Genomic DNA, 23,777 nt, shown 5'->3' on the forward strand with positions numbered 1-23,777 from the left:
CTATTACTGTTGAAGGTAACTCATAATACTTATATTTCTCTGCCTGAATTGTAAATACTGATAATCATCACTAACTGGATACCTCGTACCTTCTTCACCTTTCTTCTTTTACTTATTGAAACTTGTATCCACCTTCTGATTCTCTAATTGCTTTTAACCATATGGGTGGATAGATATTCATACCTCAGGGATCCTTATCAAGAATCTTACATGTCTTAGTATACACATGATCTGCTGAAGACTTCACATTTACTCATCATAAACATGATGCAAAATCGAGTTCCTCTAACTCAACTCCTCCACAACCACATTTATCTCTTACCAACTGTCTTTGTGGATGTAGGTATCGTTGTATTATGAATAAAGTAGAATTAAGGAGTTTAAATTCTTACAACTGAGCTCTACCACACGATCTAGAGTAAGAAGAAAGAGTGACAATCGTAAATGTCCTGTATCCTCTTACTTATAAGTGTGGTGCACAACACACCCATAAAAAAGACTCTACTAGACACGACTTGTAGACTCCTCAGGAAAGAACTACTCCGATACCAAGTTTGTCATGAGCCAAACCGCAGGGCTGTGATAGTCACCCGGTACCTTACTCAACAGAGTACTAATGTAACATATCTTTCTTATCATACCATCAGGGGTAAGTAGACCAGAAGGGCCGTCATAAGATAAACAGAATAAAATGTAAGGGAATATTCGACATAGAACGACCCAACATGATATACAATTATACATGTGATAAGGCTGACATGATCATTTGTACACTCAAACCATAGGCCGACAAGGCCTTACAAGTATCAATACACATGACCTCTATCTACAAGCCTCTAAGAGTACATAAACGTCATAAAGGTCGGGACAGGGCCTCGCCATACCAATCATTGCATCTCCAAAGCATACTGACCAAATAGGTAACTCCGGAGCAAGTGGAGTGCGCCAACACCTTCCACTAAGCTAATAGCCTGCTAAGAAGACTGTCATCTTGTCTATCAAAACCTGCAGGCATGAAACGTAGCATCCCAAAAAAAAGGACGTCAATATGGATAATGTACCGAGTATGTAAGGCATGAAAAGCAGTATATAAAGGACATGCAAGAAACATAGAGTATAGGGCTCAACCTATAAATCCAAGTAGCTCTTTAAATCATGAAACACTTATAATGTCATGCATATATGTATAAATGACATACCATGCATAGATACACATACATAACATCATCAAGCCTCTAAGGGCATCCCATCATATCATCTCGGCCTCTGTAGGCGAAATCATCAACGTATACCAGCTGATCAGGTGGTGGTACTTATATAACACTGTATCCTTTCACCATACCCTATATACATATAATATATGCGTATATAACGTCATGTGGTCATGGGTAAATGCGCATATATAAATGAATGCAATGTATAATGGAGTAAGTCAATAAGATCTCTCGGAATGTCTTAAGATCATTATGCCTTCGGATGAACTTTAGGAACTTATGTATTTTCTAAGACCCATGAACAGACGATATAATAATAGGACACATGGGGAATCAAGAATATAGGCACCCCGAGTACTTCTATGAATTGAGTCATTTATGAAAGTTGCGCGTTTGCCCATTTCGTTTTTATCATATGTATCATGCCAAAAGGAAAGAAGGGATATCCTTAACATACCTTTACTCCGTTGAGTCCTTAATAACTTTTAAGAAATTCTTCAAACAAATAAACTCAATCTACCATAGCATAAGGAGATTCAAAATTAGTGCTGAGTAAAGGCTAAGTCCACAACTTAAACTAGCAGCTCGTTTATATAAATTTGGGCAGCATCTCCCCTGCAACAAGGGCCTCTTCTAATACCATATAGCAATAGCAACAACCAGAGCAATAAAATAAGAATAGCATCAACAATAGTGTATAAAATATTTCATTAACAAGTCATCATCACATCACGACGAGCGACAAGCTCGGATTAAATTCCTTTAGCACACTTCAACCCCATTATCCATCATTCTTGAACTTAGTAATATATCTAGTTTAATAACCAATACCTTTAAAGGATTTTCAACCTTGTACTCAATTTCAAAGTTACCTGAAATAGCCTAATACAAGATAATATCATTATGGACAACTTCCAAGTGCTTTATAGCCATTTCTTTTCTAGTTACCAATTTCCTCAGCAAGATTGACATGTAAAACAACATAATCTTACTAACAATATTATAGCCAACTTATTTTCCATTATGTCCAATCACTTAAAATCCATAAGAGCAACTTTCAAATTAATTCTCAAGAACAACAACATCTCAAACTAGTTCAAGTATTATATTGTAGTTTATCATCCTAACAACTTAACCAACATAGAAGCAAGCTTAAGAAAAATTAGTAGGTTGTTATACTCTCCTTAGCTAGTAGTAACAACTTGAAATTTCAGCCAAACACATCTTACAATTATCCTTAGTGACAACACAACCTCAGAGAGGTGTTGTTCTTCACTAGAAATAACTTTTTATGTTAAAATATGGTGTAATCACTTCAAACTCTTAAGGTATTTGTTTAGGAGGGTTAGGAGGAGTGTGGGGATGAGGTTGGGTTGAAAAATGAGAAATAAACATCGTCCAAATCATTTTTAAAGTGAAGTAAGCCGACCACCACCACCTAAGTGGGTCCCATTGGGAGCTGCTTGTGCAGTCTCAAAAATGTGAATATCTCTCTACTCTAATGTCGTATCAATAAACGGTTTAATAATATAGAAACTAGATCGTAGATAATCAATTTTGTATGTGGATCATCGTGTATTTCCATGTATATTAAGAGAAAAGCTCTGCTATATTTGACCTAATTTTCAGTACATTATGAATGTAACATGTGATGACTTTTAACAACTTTTGTTCCATAACTCGCTTGACTTCAAAACGTAATATAAGACTATCATACGACTAAAATAACTTATAACATAATCTCATTATCATGTTAAGAACCATGGTATCGCCCCAAAAGTACTTTTTTAATATTCCCAACTTGTCGACATTCGACGAAACTTATTGTCTTCAATTTGTTTAGCTTCTAAGCCTTTCAGCTCTCTTGATACTTGTTATCCATGATCGTAAAGATTTGTAACCTCCAACGTACCATAGTTAACTTACTTTTTGTACTTTCAAAAATGATCTCATTTCTGAGCTCACATCAATTGTCTTACGACGTACTCTTATCTAAAGCACTCAATCAACTTCATACGAACCAGAACTTCATTGGTTTCGCTATGAACAAAAGAGGACCATAGATCAATCACCTTAGTTACGGTGATGACATTATTCTCTTCTTCTCAATCCATAAGAAGTCTATTAATCTCATCATGAATCAACTAAGATAATATCAGGATGCTTCAGGTCAAGATATTAATAAAGAAATGAGTTTTTTCCTCACTCACAACAACATAGATCCTTCTATAAGGGGTAGATTGAAGGGATGGAAAGGGTACAAACATCAAAATTTTCCCTTCACTTACCTGGGACACCCAATTTACACAGTATGGAAAATATTAGCTATTTTTCAGATTATGCAACTAAGATTCTCAATAAACTGGAGGGTGGTAAGGCAAAATGCTCTCAGCTGGTTGTAAATTTATAATCATCAACCATATTTTGCAATCTCGGGCTCTTCATTTAATCTCCGCAATGGTACCATGTATTTTTTTTTTGCCCAAATGAAAAGGTATTTTTCTAACTTCTTTTGGGGCCAAAAGGAAGAGAAAAACAATTATCATTAGAGCTCCTGGGAGAAGATGTGCTATCGAATTGACGAAGGTGGTTTGGACTCAAGTTTTGATAAAAATAACCAAACCCTCATTTTTGAAACGTTATATTCTGCCCAGGCAAATTCTTCTTCGTGAACACGACCATACCCTCGCGTTCGAGTAGAACAAAATCTCACTGACCACAATCCCTCCTTCACGAATGTGAATGACCTCTCGCGAATGCATGCCTTCCACTTTCTGATGCTTCGCGAACGCGATCTCCACTATGCGAACATGTAGAACAAAGCCTTGGGGTCCCAACTGCTCTACTTCCTCTACGTGAACGCGATGATCTTTACGCGTTCGCGATACACTACCTAACAAACCTTCGTGAACATGGCCCCTATTCGCGAACGCGAAGAATAATCTTCCTCCCGCCTCCAGCCGCTCTACGCGAACGTGGTGCTCTTCTCGCGAACGCGAAGAAGGAAACCAGCAACTGGAAACCAAAAAAATTCTGCAATTCTCCCAAGTCCAAAAATGATCCGTTAACCACACGAAATCAACATGAGGCCCCCGGGACCTCAACCTAACATACCTACCAGTCCTAAAATACAATACGAACTTAGTCGATCCCTCGAAACACCTCAAACAACAAAAAACAAGAATCACTCTCCAATCCAAACTTAATAAAGTTGAAACTTCAAATTTCCATAATCGATGCCGAAACCTATCAAACCTTGTCTGATTGACCTCAAATTTTGCACACAAGTCATATTCAACATTATGGACCTACTCCAACTTCCAGAATTGGAACCCTACCCCGATATCAAAAAGTTCACTTCCAGTCAAAATCTCCAAAAATTTAACTTTCGCTATTCAAGCCTAAATCAGCTATAGACCTCCAATTCACAGTCCGGACACGCTCTTAAGTCCAAAATTACCCAATAGAGCTAACGGAACCGACGAAACTCCATTGCGGAGTCATTTTCACACAGTTCTTACTACAGTCAAAATCTTAATGCTTAAGCTTCTGTTTTAGGGACTAAGTGTCCCAAAATACTCCAAAACCAAAAATAAAACCTCTCGGCAAGTCACATAAGCAGAAAAAGATACGGTGGAAGCAGTAAAGAGGATATCAGCGCTATTACTCTCAAAACGACCGACCGGGTCGTTGCATCCACCCTATCTTAAAATAATTGTTCATCCTCGAACGAGCATAGATACATACCTGAAGTGGTGAAAAGATGAGGATAACGACTGCACATATCATGCTCGATCTCCCAAGTCGCCTCCTCGACCGACTGACCCCTCCACTGAACCTTCACTAAATCAATATTCTTAGACATCAACTTTCGAACCTACCTGTCCAAAATAGCCACCGGCTCCTACACATAAGATAGATCCTTGTCAACTGGACGGAGCTAAAATCCAACACCTGAGATGGATCATCGTGCTACTTCCGGAGCATAGAAACATGGAATACATATGAACTCTTGCTAGACTGGGAGGCAAGGCAAGCTCATAAACAACCTTCCCAACTTGCTGCAACACCTCGAATGGGCCAATAAACCTTCAGCTCAGCTTTCCCTTCTTTTTGAACATCATAACGATCTTCATAGGTGAAACACGGAGCAAGACCCGCTCTCCAACCATGAATGCAACATCACGAATCTTCCAGTCCGCATAACTCTTCTGTCTGGACTAGGGTGTGAGAAGCCTATCCTAAATCACCTTAACCTTCTCCAAAGCATCCTAAACTAAGTCTGTACCCAATAATCTAGCCTCGCCAAGTTCGAACCAACCTATTGGGGACCGACACCACCTACCATACAGAGCCTTATATGGTGCCATCTAAAAGCTTGACTGATAACCGTTGTTGTAAGAAAACTTCACAAATGGAAACTGATCCCAAGAACCTTTAAACTCCATCACACACGCACAAAGCATATCCTCTTATATCTGAATAGTGCGCTCGGACTGTCCGTCCGTCTGAGGGTGAAATGCTATGCTCAACTAAACTCGAGTACCTAACGCATGTTGTACGACCCTCCATAATCGTGATGTAAACTGCGTACCCCGGTTGGAGATGATAGATACCGGTACGCTATGAAGCCAAAAAATCTTGTGGATATAAACTTGAGCCAGCAGCTCGGAAGAATAAGTAGTCATCATAGGAATGAAATGAGCCGACTTGGTCAGTCTATCCATAATCACCCAAATTGCATCAAACTTCTGCTGAGTTCGTGGGAGTCCAACAACAAAATCCTTTGTGATCCGCTCCCATTTCCACTCTGGAATCTCCAACTTCTGAAGCAATCCACCCGACTACTGATGCTCATACTTCATTTGATGGTAATTTAGACATCGGGCTACATATTTCACTATGTCCTTCATCCTCCACCACCAATAATGCTGCCTTAAGTCCTGATACATCTTCGTGGAACCCGTATAAATGGAGTACCGTGAGCTGTGAGCCTCTTGAAGAATTAAATCCCGCAATCCGTCTACATTGGGAACACATAGCCTGCTCTGCATCCTCAATGCACCATCATCACCAATAGTGACCTCCTTAGCATCACCCGACTGAACCGTGTCCTTAAGAACAATCAGATGGGGGTCATCATACTGACGCTCCTTGATACAATCATAAAAAGAAGACTGGGAGATCACACAAGGTAAAACTCGACTGGGCTAAGAAATATCCAATCTAACAAACTGGTTGACTAAGGCTTGAACATCCAGTGCCAATGGCCTCTCTATTGCTGGTAAATATGCTAAGCTCCCTAGGCTCTCTGCCCTGCGACTCAAGGCATCGGCCACCACATTGGCCTTCCCGCGATGGTACAGAATAGTTATATCATAATCCTTAAGCAGCTCTAACCACCTCTGTTGACGCAAGTTAAGATACTTTTTCTTGAACAGATACTTCAAATTCTAATGATCAGTGTAGATCTCACAAGGGACATCGTACAAATAGTGCCGCTAAATCTTCAAGGCATGAACAAAAGCTGCTCACTCAAGGTCATGGACAGGATAGTTCTTTTCATGCACCTTCAGCTGTCTGGACATGTCGTCAATCACCCTACGGTCCTGCATCAACACCATGCCGAGACCAATCCGCTATGCATCTTGAATCTAACCGGAACTCACACTTTGAGAATTTTGCATATAACTTCTTTTCTCTGAAGGTCTGAAGCACAGTCCTCAAGTACTGCTCATGATCCTCCCGACTATGGGAATATTGTCATAAACACAATGACGAAAGAGTCAAGATAGGGCCAAAATACACTATGCATCAAATGCATAAATGTTACTGGGTATTGGTCAGCCCAAATGACATCACAAGGAACTCGTAAAGACCATACCGAGTCCCGAAAGCAGTATTCGGGATATCTGTCTCCTGAATCTTCAACTTATGATAACCTAAACGCAAGTCAATGTTGGAAAACACTCTAGTACCCTATAACTGATCAAATAGGTCAACTTATTTCTACTGGCGATAATCAATGCACATGCGCATAGAACCATCTATTTTCTTCACAAACAAGACCGGAACACCCCAAGGTGACACACTAGGTGGAATAAATCCCTTATCAAGCAATTCCTGTAACTGTTCCTTCATCTCCTTCAACTCAGGAGGAGCCATACGATATGGAGGAATAGAGATGGGTTGAGTGCCCTGCAACAAATCAATACCAAAGTCGATATCTCTATCAGGAGACATACCTGGAAGATCAGCTGGAAATATATCAGGAAAATCCCTCACTACTGGGACTAACTCAACTGTAGGGGTATCATTACTGACATCTCTCACATAAGCTAGATATGCATCACACCCCTTCTCAACAATTCGTTCGGCTTTAGGAAATAAAATAGCTCTGCTAGGAGTGTAATCTAAGGTACCCCTCCACTCTAACCACGGTAATCCTGGCATAGCCAACGTCACAGTCTTGGCGTGAGAATCAAGAATAGCATAATGGGGAGACAACAAATCCATGCCCAAGATAATATCAAAATCTACCATACTAAGCAATAATAAATCGGCTCTGGTCTCAAAACCACTAATAACAATTAAACATGACCAATACACATAGTCAACAACAAATGAATCTCTCACGGGTGTAGATACATGAATAGGAGAACTCATAAAATCACGGGATATGCCCAAATACGGAGTAAAATAAGATGACACATAGGAATAAGTGGAGCATGGAGCAAATAAAATCGAAGCATATCTTTGATAGACCGAAACAGTATCTGTAATGATAGAATCAGAAGCAACAGCCTCTGTACGAGAAGGAAGATCATAGTATCTAGCCTGGCCTCCCCCTTTAGGGCGACCTCTACTTCCCCGACCTCCACCTCGAGCTGGCTGAGCAGGTGGAGTAGTAGCTGGTGTTGGAATCATAGCCTAAGGACCTAGTAAAGCACGCGGGTCCTGATAAGTCTGTGCAAGTATACCCCTCCTAAGTTTGGGGCAATCCCTCACCATATGGAGAGTGTCACCACACTCAAAACAAGCTCTCGGAGAGCGTGGCTGGTGTGGCTGACTCGGGCCAAATCTGCTGGACTGACCGCTAAAAGCACCTCATGTAGGAGGTACACTAGATACTAGTGGTGAATAATAAGGCTCCTGGGGCCTAGGAGTAGCCGGAATACCACTGCCAGCTGGAAGTACTGAATGAACAGGGCGTCTCACATAGCCCCTTCCATGTCGAACTACAGCTGTGGCATGAGCACCAGAATAAGTGCCAGTCTCCCGAGACCTCTTGGCCTCTCTCTCCTCCATCTCTCGAGTAAGCATGCACTCCACTCTCCTAGTAATACTCACGACCTCCTGTTCCAACTCCTGGGCCATGCTAATCCTGATGCTGGGATGGAGCCCCTTAATAAACCGATGAACCCTCTGTCGAACTGTAGCAACCAAGGTCGGTGCATGTCTAGCCAAATCATTAAAGTGAAATACATACTCTGACACAGTCATAGCACCCTGGCGCAACTTCTCAAACTCGGCGCGCCATGCATCTTTGAGGCTCTGGAGAACATACTCCCTCAAAAACATATCCGAGAACTGAGTCCATGTAAGTGAAGCTGCCTCAGTCGGATTATCTAACTCATAAGCACTCCACCACTGATAGGATGCTCTTCTAAGCTGGAACACAATAAAAAAATTCCACTCAACTCCGCTATGCCCATAGTATGAAGGATGCGGTGGCATTCCTAGAGAAAACCCTGAGCATCCTCTATCGCTAAACCGCTGAAAGTAGGAGGGTTGTACTTCTTTTACCTCTCGAGCCTACGCTGCTCCTCCTTAGAAATTGCTACCCTACCCTCGGGCTGAACTGGGGCTACAGGGGGCACCGGTATAACCTCTGAAATATGATCGACCAGAACTCGCTGCTTTGGGGTGCGGGCAGCGAGAGTCTGTGCTCCTCCCCCGGCCTGAGATGTGGTAGGAATTTGGGGAATCAATCCTGCCTGAGCGAGAGTACCAAACAAGCTCAGGGACTATGCAAGGGTCTCTTGAAGAGCTGCTGTAGCAGTAGGCATCTCAGGGGCTTGCGCACCGACTGGAGCTACTAGTGGCTCCTCTGTAGCTACTCGTGCGGGTGCTCTGGCTGCAACATGTGAATGTCCTCGGCCTCTACCCAGCCCTAGCCTATAGCGGCTCTAGCAGGGGGATCAGGTGCCTGGTATTCTGATCCGGCTGTACATGTCCTCACCATCTGTTAAAGTATAGAAGATAGAAGTTTAGAATTTTGAAGTCAACAATTTTTTGCACGACAAGGAATCAAAATAAGTGAAATTCTCCTAACAGTTCCATAGCCTCCCGAAGATAAGTACAAATGTCTCTGTACCGATCCGCGAGACTCTACTAAACTTGCTTCTGACTCACGACACCTATGAACCTAGAGCTCTAATACCAACTTGTAACAACCCAATCTTAGCTTCATGAGATGTCGTGACGACACCAAGTCTCTACGACTAGGTAAGCCTAACATTTGCAGAAATATCCAAATACTAAAAGCAAAACCTTAACTACTAACAACAACATATATTAAATAAATGATAAAGATGCCGCTTGGCATGTACAATAACCAACTCTCGAAATATATGCACAAAATCTCCCAAAGACCTGGAACACCATAAGTCACAAGCTTCAAAGATTTTTCTAAATGTTCTATACATCAATATCTAGAATATGTAAGGAATGACAACACAAAAGAGATTGAAGGGGACTCCGAGGCCTTCAGACGCGACAAATATACCTTGAAGTCTCCGGAGCAGCAGCAGGTATGCAACTAAAAGCAAGCCTGGTAGGAGCTGTTGATACCCAACTTTTTTCAATAGTATTTTAAAGTGCATATCTACTTTCAAAACTATGCATTAGCGTCAATTGATATTTTTCCATAGTTTTTATATTTTTTAAATTAATTTATTCTAGTATATTATTTATATAAATAATTACAAAATTGCATCACAAGTGGCTCTACAACATTTCATTGATTTAATTTTGCTATTTATAGCCATATTAAATTCAAATTATTTTCACAAATGGCCAGATTTACACCTTTTGGTTACAATTGCAATAATTTTGCAATTTTAGCCCATGCATACATCACTGCATTATTTTATCAGAAATTGGTCCATTATATTTTTAAAATATTGAATAATTATTTTAAACTACCTTTGTGCTTGAAATTTTTTTTTTTTTATTGTTAATTATTTTATAAAATTTGTTTTAACAATTATTTAGGTATTTGACAAATAGCCTTTTAATTTCTCTAATTTTCGGACCTAACCCACTAAGACCAGGCCCAAACAAATTGAACCCAACCCCAATTAAACCTAACCCGACCAGGGCCCCTCCTAACCCTGGCCGTTGATCTTTGAGATCAACAGCCCTTATTTGTTCTTACCATTTTTAATCAAACGAGATCAACAACCCTTATTTGTTCTTACCTTTTTTAATCAAACAACCCCTTAAACCATACCCATTATTACCAAACAGCCTCCATAGAATCCCTAATCCTCTCCGTCTCTCTAAGATCCAACCTTAACCCTATCCGCTGCCACCCAAAACTAGCCCTAATCCCTTTCATTCCTGTTCGATCTACGGATTTCCATGGCTGTGAGACTTCTACTTGTCTCCTATTTTCCCTAGTTACTTGATTTTGTGATTTCTTGGAGGGACCCCGAAGATATCTAGTCCAGATCTTGTTCAAAACTCTCCAAGAGTCTATCTATGGTCTGTGAGTGCTCTCTATCGATGTTTTACGGCTCAAATCTCTGATTCAAAGACCAGATTCTCATTACCCTTTCTCTTTTCTTCAAAACCTAATGTTTGGACTTGAAGCTGTCCAGATCTTATTTCTTTACTGATTAACCGATTGTTTGAGCACTTTGTCATATTCGGGTTTGGTTTTCTTGTTGTTTGTTGGTTGAATCTATGTGTATCTAAAGTGTTTTCAAATTCCCATGGTTTTTCATTAAGGATCTTTTACTTCTCTACTACTAACCTATTTTTAGCATGCTACCTTAGGCTTTTGATTTCTATAACTTTTGTTGTCTGAATCCCTGTATGTTTGAAGTTCTTTCAAGTTTCCATGGCTGTTTTCTTTAAGGGTTCTTTGACCTCTATACTGTCAATCAACTCTAAGTTTTTTTAAATTAAGGTTCTTCTACTTCTTCTGTTTTCGCAAAAGGGTTTTATGAGATCCTCATGTTTTATTTAATCTTTCTCGCATGATTATGTTTCTGGTTCAATTGACTGACTATTCATTGTTTGATTTCAACCTCTTGTCTGTTATTTTATATGGGGTTTCATTTATTTATTGAAGTATTTTGCTGATTTCTGTTTGTTTCCCTTAGCCTTGAGGCTCATAATTTGCATCTCTTGCCTATTTATGGGTTACATACCTTTGATTGGTCATTGATTATCTTTGATTGTCTTATTCGCATGATTGATTGTTTTATTTATGGGCTCTAACCCTAAATGACTATTAAACCTACTTCTTTCCTTATTTGAGATTCAATTAGAGCTATTTTTTGTATAATTCCCTAATTTCCTATCTCCAATCAAGCATTGATTAATTACTTCCATTACCTTATTTGTAATACTTCACCTACCTCTCCTTAATAAGCTATCCGCATGGTTTTGTGGATTCTTACTGATTCCTTTACATGGTATAATTGGGATTCTTTCTTTAAATAGACCCCTATTATTACCAATTGATCAATTACCCTTAACTAAAGGAGTTTATTCTGAACTACTTATACGATGGGATTCTGATTGCCCTTAATTTGCTGATTTATGATTCTTTTACCTTATTGGCTCTACTCTTGAATTGCTATATAAGCACTCTCATTCTGTTCCTTCAACACAAGAACACACATGTACATTCAAACTCTCTCTTCTTTCTTTGCTACTTGTGCTGACTGTTGGTCTAGCCGGCTGAAAATCAAGGCTAGATAGTAGAACTGCCCTATTTTTTACATTTTGCATTCTCTTCTTTAACTAGTATGTCTTTAGTTAAATTCTGAAATTCAACTCTATGTGTTCCATGTCTATACATCCATGCTTACTCCTATACTAGTTACTCAATTGTTTCCATGTTTACTGCTTTAGTCAGCATGTTTAAATTCTGCCTTCTCTTGTTAAATGTGTAGTCAGCATGCCTAAGTCTCACTTGATTGTATGATATTCTAACAACATGTTATTCATCCCCTGTTCACCCTCTTTAATTGATGTAATCATGTTGATAATTTAGTTGTCTAGTATACTTGTTTGATGCTAATGAACACACACTTTGTCATCAACATGACTATGTGCTTCTTATCATGCCTAGTTATTAAGTCTCTGAACTATTAGACTCTTGTTTGTTCTGTACAGTTGTTGATCTAGATGTTCCCCTAGACCCTGTTGTATGTTTGAACCCTATATGTTTCCAAATCCCCTTCACCCCCTTGTTTGCAAGTCTGCTTGTTAAGTGAATTTGGGTATTTTGTGATTAATTAGGTTGTTTGCTGAGTATGTTTTTCCTCAAAATGATTTCAAACTGCTGCTCCTACTCCTAGCACTCTCCTAGTATCTTTCAAATTATTTCTGAATCTTTCCACTTCTAAATTGTTTCACTAAGTCTTTCAAAACTATGTCAAACACTCTAACCCTACTCCTAGATTATTAAGTTCTGCCACTCTGGTATGAGTACTACTTAGGGATCCTTGAGATCTTTATGAACTCTGGCATACCAGGGCTGGCCCTTCCACACTGCACATAACCAATCCCCACTTTATGAAATGGTCTTGGTGTGAGCACTGCCCGGGATCCTTGAGGCCCTCAGGAAACTCTAACATACCAAGACACACATTATTGGCTGTGAGATCTTTAGCTTCTGAGATTCAGTTGAAGGCCTGGCATCCCAAGGTTTACTTTGGGCCTGATTTAGGCTCCCTATAATATAGTTTCATTTACTTATGTAATTCATTTGTTCCTGGTATGTTATAATATTATTTATAAACAAATGTTGGAGTGATTAGTAAAAGGGAGGGATCATATATGATGTTTGTAGGAAATTGGGTAGATACCATGCTTTAGGTTATTGCATAATAGAAATCATGCTTAGCTTATATATATATAAATTATATAAATTATGCTTAGAAATCATGTTTGCAACAGAAATCCTGCTTTGAGTGCATGTTATGATACAAATTATGTTCTAGGCCTATATGCTTTGTTGCTTGCATCAAAACATGTCATTAGTCCATAATATTTGCATTAGAAAGCCTGCCTTAGGACACTCACGTTTATATTTCGCATTTTAGAAACGTGTTATTAGTTCATCACTTCTTTCTCCGACTCTACATAAGTTGTTATCACCTGGAAATCATGTCATTAAACTGCTTAATAAAAATGATCATCTCTATGTGCATTAGAAAACCTGATTTAAGACTTTGTTTGCATTGGGCTCTAAAAAAACCATGCCTACGTCATTTTGAATAGATAACTGTCTATAAAAAGGTTTAAAACAGTCCAACACATAGATATCGCATCCTAGTGTAAACGTGCATAAAATCAGTTTTTTATAATATTGACACTTAGATCAGCATGCCTATAAGACTAAATAATTTCAAACTATTTAATTATTTCCCAGATTATGACTGCATATAGACCCACGCCTAGGCAAGCGTTAGGCCATTAAATAAATGTGAAATCAGGTTCTATTTATGCATGAAATTATCCAGGTTTAACAGGCTATAAAATCAATAGACAAGCTGACTAAAGGTTCTGCCACTTCACTTTAAATATTGTTGCATATTCTGTATCTGTGATGTTCATCTAGATATCATGGTCTAAGGCTTTCTGATTTTCTTTAAAAACAGTTTGTTTTGAGACGTGCTATGTATATGATTATGTGTGGAGGCAAACATGAGCCCCCTAATTGTTTCCTATTTGACAGTCCTATGTGTTCTTTGTTGTCACTTAGATTTTACCTTTTAAATACCTTAGGAGTGTCTAGAACTGCCTAAGTATAGAGGTCCTAAATGCCTCCGGGACCACAAGGAAGGGACGGGTAAAGCACGCTTAGAGTTCATTAATTAAACTCACTTATCTACACTAGGGGTGTGCATTCGATTTATCGATTCGATTTTGACCCTTATCGATAATTACTTATCGATTATCGATTTGTACATATGCTTATCGTTATCGTTTCAATAAGGTTTCGATTTTTTCGATTTCAATTTATTGATTTTTGGGGCTTATCGATTTAGTTATCGATTACACCAATAAGAAAATTTGCGAAATTCCACGGAAAGTATATTGCTATAAACACGCCTAACTAATATGGACAAAAAGAAGCTAAAATAAGACGAACACCATTTATAACATAAAAATTGTGTCAAGAAGCACATACAACGAAACTAAAGTAAGGAATCAAATGTATGTCATCAACACTCCAACGGTTTGAAAAAATAAAAGTACATCATCACGGCTAATTCTATTTTCCATTAATTTGAACTTCATTCCCTTGAGCTTTAAATATGATCATTCCTTAAATGTGGTAGATGAAATAATAGGGTTAGAGACTTAGAGTAAAGGAAAGGGTATTATAGAATAAGGGTAAATATATATATATATTGGAATAACTTATCGGTTTATCGATAAACCGATAACCAAAGAGGACAAAATCGAAATCGAAATCGATAAATTGATAAACCGATAACAAATAATCGATTCGATTTATCAATAGACCGATTCGAATGCACACCCCTATATATAACCACTAAGGGGAGGGTAATGAGTAGTGAAAGGATATGATGACCTGCGCGCTAATGTCACGTGTAGCCCCTTTAGTTGAGGAGGATTACCGGGTATTGCACAGATTGATCCTATAGGCTAATCAACTTAGGACTTCCCTTCACCAATTCACATATGTGTACTTAGACTACCTAAACTTCTTGGTTTATGTATGCTTGGACTGTTCAAACCTCCTTAATTTATGTGTGCTTAGACCATCTAAACTTTCTTGATTGAATATGCGTTTAGACTGTGTAAACACCTTTATTTGCAAATGTATGCTTAGACCGCTTACTTGTTAAATGACTAATTCACATAACTAAGTTCGGTCGGGACCCACCATTATGGACCTCGAGGGGTGCCTAACACCTTCCTCTGAAGGTTATTTCGAGCCCTTACCCTAATCTCTAGTAATGTAAACTGATTACATGAGTTAATTGCCCTAGGTGCCCTAACACACCTTAATCTGTTAGATGGAGAATCTTCAAACACCTAATTGCTAAAAGGAAACGAGTTGTTCTGAATGAATGTTGAAACCCGGACTTTCGCAGAGGAAAAAGGGGGCGCGACAGCATGGCGACTCTGCTGGGGATATTTTAGGCTCTTACCATAACGAACTTATTTTTGTGAATTAGTCTTAAGCATGCTTTATCGCATGCACCCTCCCCTTATTTGGATTTAACTGCCTATTTTCAAGCATTTATGATTTCCTTTATTTCCTAAAACTGACTTGTCTCTTTGTTTTCTTTTTCCATAATTGTCTTTCAATTATCTAAATACTATATTCATCGATTTTTTTAACATGCAAATACTTGACAACATGCTATTTATTGTTACATAAATCATGCTCAACATCATATTCCACTAGTGCGTAATCAATCATATAGCAACTCCTGATGAGTGTTTGCCCTCTTCCTATATATCACCCCTTAATTTCGGAAAGGCGTATTTGCGGTAAAACTAGTCGATCAGCGGCGCGTTCAGCAGTTCCGTGCCTTTTCCCCTCAAGTTATCCGCTTGAAGGTCCTAGTCTAGACCTCTATAGCAACCTTACTCTAATTAATTATGCATGCATCATGGTCAAACCTAGTCGGGTTAATATGTTGTCTGCATAATAACTCTTTAAGACAAGACTCGTCCAAAAGTCCATCGAGTTTTCCATAATCCTAACGGACAAAACCACTATTGTGTGCATTAATTTTGGAGAAATAAGTGCCAATATGCTAATCATTATTATATAAATAGGCGAACCTGGAGGGGGAAAGGGCTTAACCATCTTTTGTTTTGCAGAAAATGAGGCACGAAGTCCCCATATTGGGTATGGTCGGTAACATAACTCCACTTTTGCTAGATTGGTGGAGGGGTCTTCCCTCAAGTGATCAAAATCATGTGAAACAAGTATTAGGGAATTTTCCTTCACTATTGGATCTTCAACCAAACAAGATATTGATCGAGGCTGCCACTCTGTTTTGGGACAAGGAAAGGGCCGTGTTCCGCTTTGGGGACATAGAAATGACTCCCCTTCTAGAAGAAATAAGAGGATTTGCTGGGTTGCCTTGGGATAACCCTGGTTTGTTAGCACCTAAAAATTGCACCGCTAGAGGGTTCCTTAAAATGACGGGGCTAAAGAAAAATGATGATTTGGAGTGCCTCAAGAACTCCTATATACCTTTTGACTTCCTCTATGAAAGATACGGTCATAGTAGCTCGTACCACATTTTTTATGATGAGTTCTCAATCACCTCCTTGGGTTGGGTTCATCGTAGGGTATTCGCGTTCATTGTGTGTTTCTTGGGCATGCTGGTATTCCCAATCCAAAGGGATATAATCCATACCAGGCTGGCCATGGTGGCCAAAACTTTGATGGACGGGATCTAGGGACATACATACACTATTGTCCCTATGATTGTTGTAAATATGTACCGGCCCTTGGAACACTGTCAGAAGGGGTCCAGATTCTTTGAGGGTTGCAATTTGCTGCTACAGGTTTGGCTGTTAGAACATCTCCAAGGGGGTCAATACCGCCAAGAGTTTCCACGAAGGTCGAGGAATGACCACATATCTTTCCATCACCCTAAGAGAATGACTTACATTCCGGACATGTTTGTTCAACCTAAGGATGCTATGGGATGGGTGCAATTCTTCAACAAGTTGACTGAGGACCAGGTTCAGTGGATGTTCGAGTGGTTCCCCACCGACGAGTTCATCATCAAATCCATGGATGTCCCACATTTGGTTTTGATTGGGGTAAGGGGGATACACTCTTACGCTCCCCTCAGGGTTATGAGACAGGCAAGTAGGATACAGGTCATACTACGGGTCGCTAAAATGAGTCACTTCATAGCTGATTTCCAGGGTGACGCCATCCCATATAAGAATGAAGCACAACATATGTGGACTTTGAAGATTATTGTGGAGAAGGATACCATCGAGTCAGACCGATATCATGCGGGCCACTCATATTTTTACCCCTCATGGTTGGATGATAATCTGTCAGGAATCTTCGACCCGAGGGTTGGTCCAAGAAACAGGGTCATAAATGAGTTTGCCGAAGCAAAGGTGAAATATAACAAGCTGTGCAAAAGAGTTCGAGGGTCTGAAACTGAGCATATGGCGCAACATAAGGCCGTTATGGAAATGATTAATGAGTGGAAAGAAAAAGTTGTTAAATCCAGTGAAAGGCTGGAATATCTGGAGTACAGTTTAATGGAATTAGAAGGGAAATAAGAAAGAGAGTCACCGACTGCCTGAACGCTGACGGAAACGAAAGAGGGCATTCTTACTACTGAACCTGTGCGAGCTGGGAGAGTTGATCGACAACAGCATCCGGTCTGAAGAGGGTCCTTTAGGTTTACTTGCTTTTCTTTTAAATGTAATAAGGCCAAGTGCCACTAGTAATGTTATTTAGTGTCATTTTGGGTCGTTTATTTTTACATTAATGAAATGAGGCAACTATTAGTACTAAATTTCTCCAAATCTATTTGTAGCTAGGCCTACCTCGGGCACAACGATGCTCCAAAAATAGGACACGAATTTACCTTCCCACAATATGGGTTTAAATACTACAAATATTTCAGAATCATTACTAAATTGTTTACCTTTTGTTTTTCTTTATTCTTTATTCCCATCCCCTAAGGTTAGTTCGCACATACTGGCATCATAGCGTATCACACCAGATCAAGAGGCCCTCCACCTCCTACTCCTCCAGGTAATACAAAGAGCAAAGGGGAAGCTAAAATGGACGATTTAAGTGGTATTCGAGAGGAAAATGCTGAGAATGTGGAAACTTCAGATGGTCAGAGTATTCCGGCACCAAATTATTTAGTTTTGAGGTTGGAACAAAAGATATTGGAGTTACGGGGAGAACTTGAGTAGGTCCGAAACTTAGCAAACCTATCCCTCACCATGAATGTCCCCGATGTCACCGAACAAAACACCAAAAACCCAGCGCCTCCCCAAAACACACCAAACCAGCATCCACAAAACCCTCCTGCACCGCATCAAAATGCAACTCCACCTCAAAATCTCAATCCTTTGTCGATACCAACTCTGCCATAACACCACTATCAACCAATCCAGTACCCACCAACTGCTAATTATCACACTCCCAGAACACACCACAACCCATCCCCGATCCTCAAAACTCAACCAATGACAACCATTACACTCAGGTTCCTAGCACTCACTAAAACAACCCTATATATTTGGAAACCGTACCTCACTCTCCTCAACCAACCTCCCATACACAAGAATCCACTGAGAATGACTTGCTCATCAAGAACATGGCCGAGGAACTCAAGAAATTGACAAGTCGGGTTCAGGGTGTCGAAGGAGGCAAAGGGATAGAGGGTTTGAATTATGAAGACCTATGCATATAGCCGTATGTAGAACTGCCAGAGGGTTACAAATCTCCCAAGTTCGAGATATTTGACGGTACAGGCAATCCCAAGGTTCATCTAAGGACCTATTGTGACAAATTTGTCGGGGTTGGAAATGATGAAAAGATCCAAATGAAGCTTTTTATGAGAAGTCTTACATGAGATGCTTTGTCCTAGTACATTAGCAAGGATCCTAAGAAATGGTCAAACTGGGTGAGTATGACGTCTAATTTCATGGATCGATTTAGGTTCAACACAGAAAATGTACCAGATGTTTTCTACATTTAGAACCTCAAAAAGAAGCCCACTGAGACTTTCCGCGAGTATGCTACTCGATAGAGGTTGGAAGCGGCCAAGGTCAGACCAATATTGGACCAGGAATAGATGAACAAGTTCTTCGTCAGAGCACATGATCCGCAATACTATGAAAGGTTGATGGTTATTGAAAGAATTCTCTGATATCATTAAACTTGGTGAAAGGATCGAAGAAGGCATCAAAAGTGGTATGCTAACAAACTTTGAGGCGTTTGGGAAATGGTCTAACCAGGTGAGTATGTCGTCTGATTTCATGGACCGATTCAGGTTCAACACAAAAAATTTACCGGATGTTTTCTACATTTAGAACCTCAAGAAGAAGCCAACCGAGACTTTCCGCGAGTATGCTACTCGATAGAGGTCGGAAGTGGCTAAGGTCAGACCAACATTGGACGAGGAACAGATGAACAAGTTCTTCGTCAGAGCACATGATCCGCAATACTATGAAAGGTTGATGGTTATTAAAAAAATTCTCTGATATCATTAAACTTGGTAAAAGGATCGAAGAAGGCATCAAGAGCGGTATTCTAACAAACTTTGAGGCACTACAGGCCACAAACAAAGCACTACAATCAGGTGGCATATCAAAAAAGAAAGATGTCGGGGTAGTAATGGTGGCTCAGGGCCCAAAACCTCCAGTCACATACCCAGCACCTCCACCCACATACCAAACACCTCCACCCATATACCAAACACCCCCGCCCACATACCAAACACCTCTTCCTACATATCAACCCTCATCTCCTAAATATCCCCAACCAGCCATTGTCTATCACACCTATAATTCCCAACCATTGCATTTCCAGTCACCTCCAACTCGCCAAAATTATCCAAGACCACAACCCAATTTTGATAGCAAACCACCCAGACAATACACCGCTATTGCTAATCCCATCGACTAGCTGTATAAAAGGTTGACGGCCACTGGTTACGTCACTCCTATTCTTGCTGTGGCAGTGGAGAACCCATCCCAATGGGTCAACCCAAACAAAACATGTGCATACCATTCTATTATGAAGGGGAACACCAATGACGAGTGCCGAAAATTGAAGGATAAAATCCAGACACTGATTGATAGCAAGGTCATACAGGCGAAAGGAGTTGCACCCAATGTCCGCAACAATCCTCTCCCGAATCATAGGGTTGGTGGGATACATGTGATATAGATGGATGAAGAATGGGATCCTGGGGGTCAATCGGGCTTATTCAAGAAGGCGATGACTTTAAACCCACAGTGACACTTACTCCTATTATAGTACAAACTCAATCACCAGTCGAGGTTGAAGTAGCTGCCTCAGTTCCATTTGCGGTAGAGGTAGCTCTACCTGCGGCCACCCCTGTTCCATTTGAAGTAGAAGTGGCCACCCCTTTCACAGTGACAGTATCAACCACACCTCCTTCAGATTCAAAATTAATACCCTGGGATTACTTTACCGAAGCTAGGCGAAAAGGAAAGGCAAAGATGGAGGAATCCGATGTTGCACAAGGAATGACTAGGACCGGAAGAATCTATACACCTGAACACTTGGGAGGACCAAGTAAGGATGCCACTACCAAGCAACCTGTCATTGAAATGGGACCCGATGACCTTTGGAGGAAGGTACAAGTAAGGGAATACTCCATCATTGATCATTTGAACAAAACCCCAGCTCAGATATCCATCCTATCATTGTTGCAAAATTTGGAGGCACACAAGAATGCTTTGATGAAGGTGTTAAGTGAAGCTTACGTACCCAACAATATCACCTGCGGAGAGATGGCCAACATGGTAGGGCAGGTACTGGAAATTCATAAGATAATCTTCCACGAGGATGAACTACCACCTATAGGGTTGAATCATAATCGAGCATTACATATCACGGTACAATTTGAAGACAAATTCATTGTTAGAGTTATGATCGACGGAGGTTCAAGCCTCAACATATGTCCGTTGGATACTTTGAGAAGATTGGGTAAAGGTTTCCATGAAATACGGGCAGGAAACATGAACGTGAAAGACTTTGATGGGTTTCAAAGGGCCACGATTGGGGAGATTAATCTTTGTCTGCAGATGGGGCCAACTTGATTCGACGTTGAATTCCAAGTGCTTGACATATCAGCTTCATACAATCTTTTGTTGGTCCAACCGTTGATACAAACCGTTGGAGCTGTAGTTTCCATACTATACCATACTTTGAAGTTCGAATGGAACCATTAGGAGGTGATCATTCACCGGGATAGGAGTAACCCCATTTAGACTAGTCAAACCATCCCAGTTATCGGGAATAGAAGAAGGCTAGGAGGGGAAACCTATCATCATATCGAACGTGTCAATGCCATTGAGAAAGACAAATGGTGGAGTAACAAAATAGAGAGCATACTAGCATGGTCTGGGTATGAACCCAACAAAGGGCTTGGTAAAAATCTCCAAGGCATCACCAAACCAATACAACTGAAACGTCATGGTACTACCTTCGAGATCAGATACCAATATACATAGCAAGAGGATGATGAATTGTCATATCCATGGCGTGGACCTTATTACGCTCTCGATCAACCAGTGCCATATCTGGGTCAGACTTTTCACCAAGCTGATACAATATTTGGAATTGCCGAAGAAGAAGCATTAGTCGGGCTAAGGAATCTGTTCCTTGAAGACGAAGACATGGATTGCAGTGCAAAAATTAAGGAGGAGGAGGAAGAAGGCCTCACTATTCAGACTGTGAAGAAGGGAGTTGTTCTCAAGAACTGGACCGCCACACCATCCCAGGCCCGCCGAGTCCCTAGGTAGCTTGGCAATCAACTTAATTTTATTTCTATAACCATGCTAGGCATCTAAGATATTTTAAGTAATTTTGTTTCAAAGAATCACTTGTTTCAAAATAATTTCTCGATTCATCGAGCCGTACTTGTTTTGGATGTTTTCAGTTTTAATCAATGCATTGCTATTTACTATTCATTATTACCTTCCACACTTTTCTTTCTACATCGTTATTATTACTTTTTTCTGATGAAGCGGTAAATGTGACATGTAATGAGGCAACACAATATAAGGATAGTGAGAAGAAGATGAAATACCTGAGGAGATTGTCAGAGAGGTTGAGAATTTTGAGAATAAGCCTAAGCCCAACCTGGACAAAACCGAAGTAGTAAATTTGGGAGACGCTAAAACCGTCAAGTAGACTCGCATAAGAGTTCACTTATCAATGACAGAGAAGGAGTACATTCATTTCTTGAAGGAGTATGAGGATATCTTTGCATGGTCATATTATGACATGACCGGTTTGAACACGTCCATAGTGGCTCACAAGTTGCCTACCAATCCTATGTGTCCACCAGTGAAGCAAAAACTCAGGAAATTCAAACCAGATATGAGCCTAAAAATCAAGGAGGGAGTTACTAAGCAGATCAAAGCCAAAGTCCTAGAGTATTTGAGTACCCAACTTGGTTGGTCAACATTGTACCAGTTCCGAAGAAAGATGGGAAAGTCAGAGCATGTGTTGACTATCGAGACTTAAATAGAGCAAGTCCCAAGGACGACTTTCCACTGCGAAATATACCCATCCTGATCGACAATTGCGCCAAGCATGAAATCCAATCCTTTGTAAATTGCTTCGCGGGGTATCACCAGATCTGGATGGATAAAGAAGGCGTAGAGAAAATAGCTTTTATTACACCATGGGGGTATATTGCTACAAGATGATGCCATTCGGTTTAAAGAATGATGGGGCTACTTACATGAGATCCATGACAACCATCTTCCATGATATGATATACAAAGAAATAGAGATGTATGTGGACGATTTCATTATCGAATCCAAGAGGGCCGCAAATCACATAGCGGACTTGAGAAAGTTTTTTGACAGGTTAAGGAGGTACAACTTAAAACTGAACCCCACAAAGTGTGCATTCAGGGTTCCTGCAGGAAAGTTACTGGGATTCATTGTCAGCCGTCGAGGGATCGAACTAGACCCGTCTAAAGTTAAGGCTATTGAAGAGTTAGCACTGCCTAGGAGCAAAAAGGACGTGATGAGCTTTCTAGGACGTCTCAACTATATCAGTCACTTCATAGCGCAGTCCACAGTTATATGTAAACCCATCTTTAAGATGTTGAGGAAAGATGCTGAAACAAGCTGGACCGAGGATTGTCAGAAAGCTTTTGACAAAATAATGGAGTACCTGTCCATACCACCAATATTGGTCCCGCCAGAGCCAGGTCAACCTTTGCTACTTTATCTATCTGTATTAGATAGAGCCTTCAGATGCATTTTGGGACAAGATTACGAGATAGGGAGAAAGGAGCAAGCCATATGCTACCTGAGTAAGGAATTCACACCTTATGAAGCACGATACTCTTTGCTGGAACGCACTTGTTGTGCTTTGACTTGGATAACTCAGAAATTAAGGCATTACTTATGTGCCTACATTACATACCTTATATCCAGGATGGATCCTCTGAAGTACATATTTCAGAAACTCATGCTGACTAGGAAGTTAGCCAAGTAGAAAATACTGTTAACTGAGTTAGATATTGTCTATGTAACTCAAAAGGCGGTCAAAGGACAAGCATTGG

At 40.2% G+C, this 23,777-nt stretch overlaps 2 protein-coding genes across 2 annotated transcripts; both read right to left on the minus strand.

Moving 5' to 3' along the window:
- Positions 1–958: 958 nt before the first annotated feature.
- Positions 959–8,141, minus strand: LOC138885773 (uncharacterized). The gene is made up of 2 exons (XM_070166752.1): positions 7,460–8,141; positions 959–1,005 (listed from the first exon to the last, which is right to left on the minus strand). The coding sequence occupies exons 1-2, from the start codon at positions 8,139–8,141 to the stop codon at positions 959–961; spliced, it is 729 nt and encodes a 242-aa protein (XP_070022853.1).
- A 180-nt stretch (positions 8,142–8,321) lies between these two features.
- On the minus strand, positions 8,322–8,951 carry LOC138885774 (uncharacterized). The gene has a single exon (XM_070166753.1). The coding sequence runs from the start codon at positions 8,949–8,951 to the stop codon at positions 8,322–8,324; it is 630 nt and encodes a 209-aa protein (XP_070022854.1).
- Between the last annotated feature and the right edge of the window lie 14,826 nt (positions 8,952–23,777).

This window comes from Nicotiana sylvestris, chromosome 2, assembly GCF_000393655.2.
Source record: "Nicotiana sylvestris chromosome 2, ASM39365v2, whole genome shotgun sequence".
NCBI lineage: Eukaryota > Viridiplantae > Streptophyta > Magnoliopsida > Solanales > Solanaceae > Nicotiana > Nicotiana sylvestris.

Bases quoted from the DNA above. Each gene is read 5' to 3' on its own strand.
- LOC138885773 (XM_070166752.1), bottom strand. From the start codon at position 8,141: ATGATTCCAACACCAGCTACTACTCCACCTGCTCAGCCAGCTCGAGGT. The intron at 1,006-7,459 runs GTATGTCTCCTG...TCATGCCTGCAG, and splicing joins ATTTCCAGCTGATCTTCCAG to GTTTTGATAGACAAGATGAC.
- LOC138885774 (XM_070166753.1), bottom strand. From the start codon at position 8,951: ATGCCACCGCATCCTTCATACTATGGGCATAGCGGAGTTGAGTGGAAT.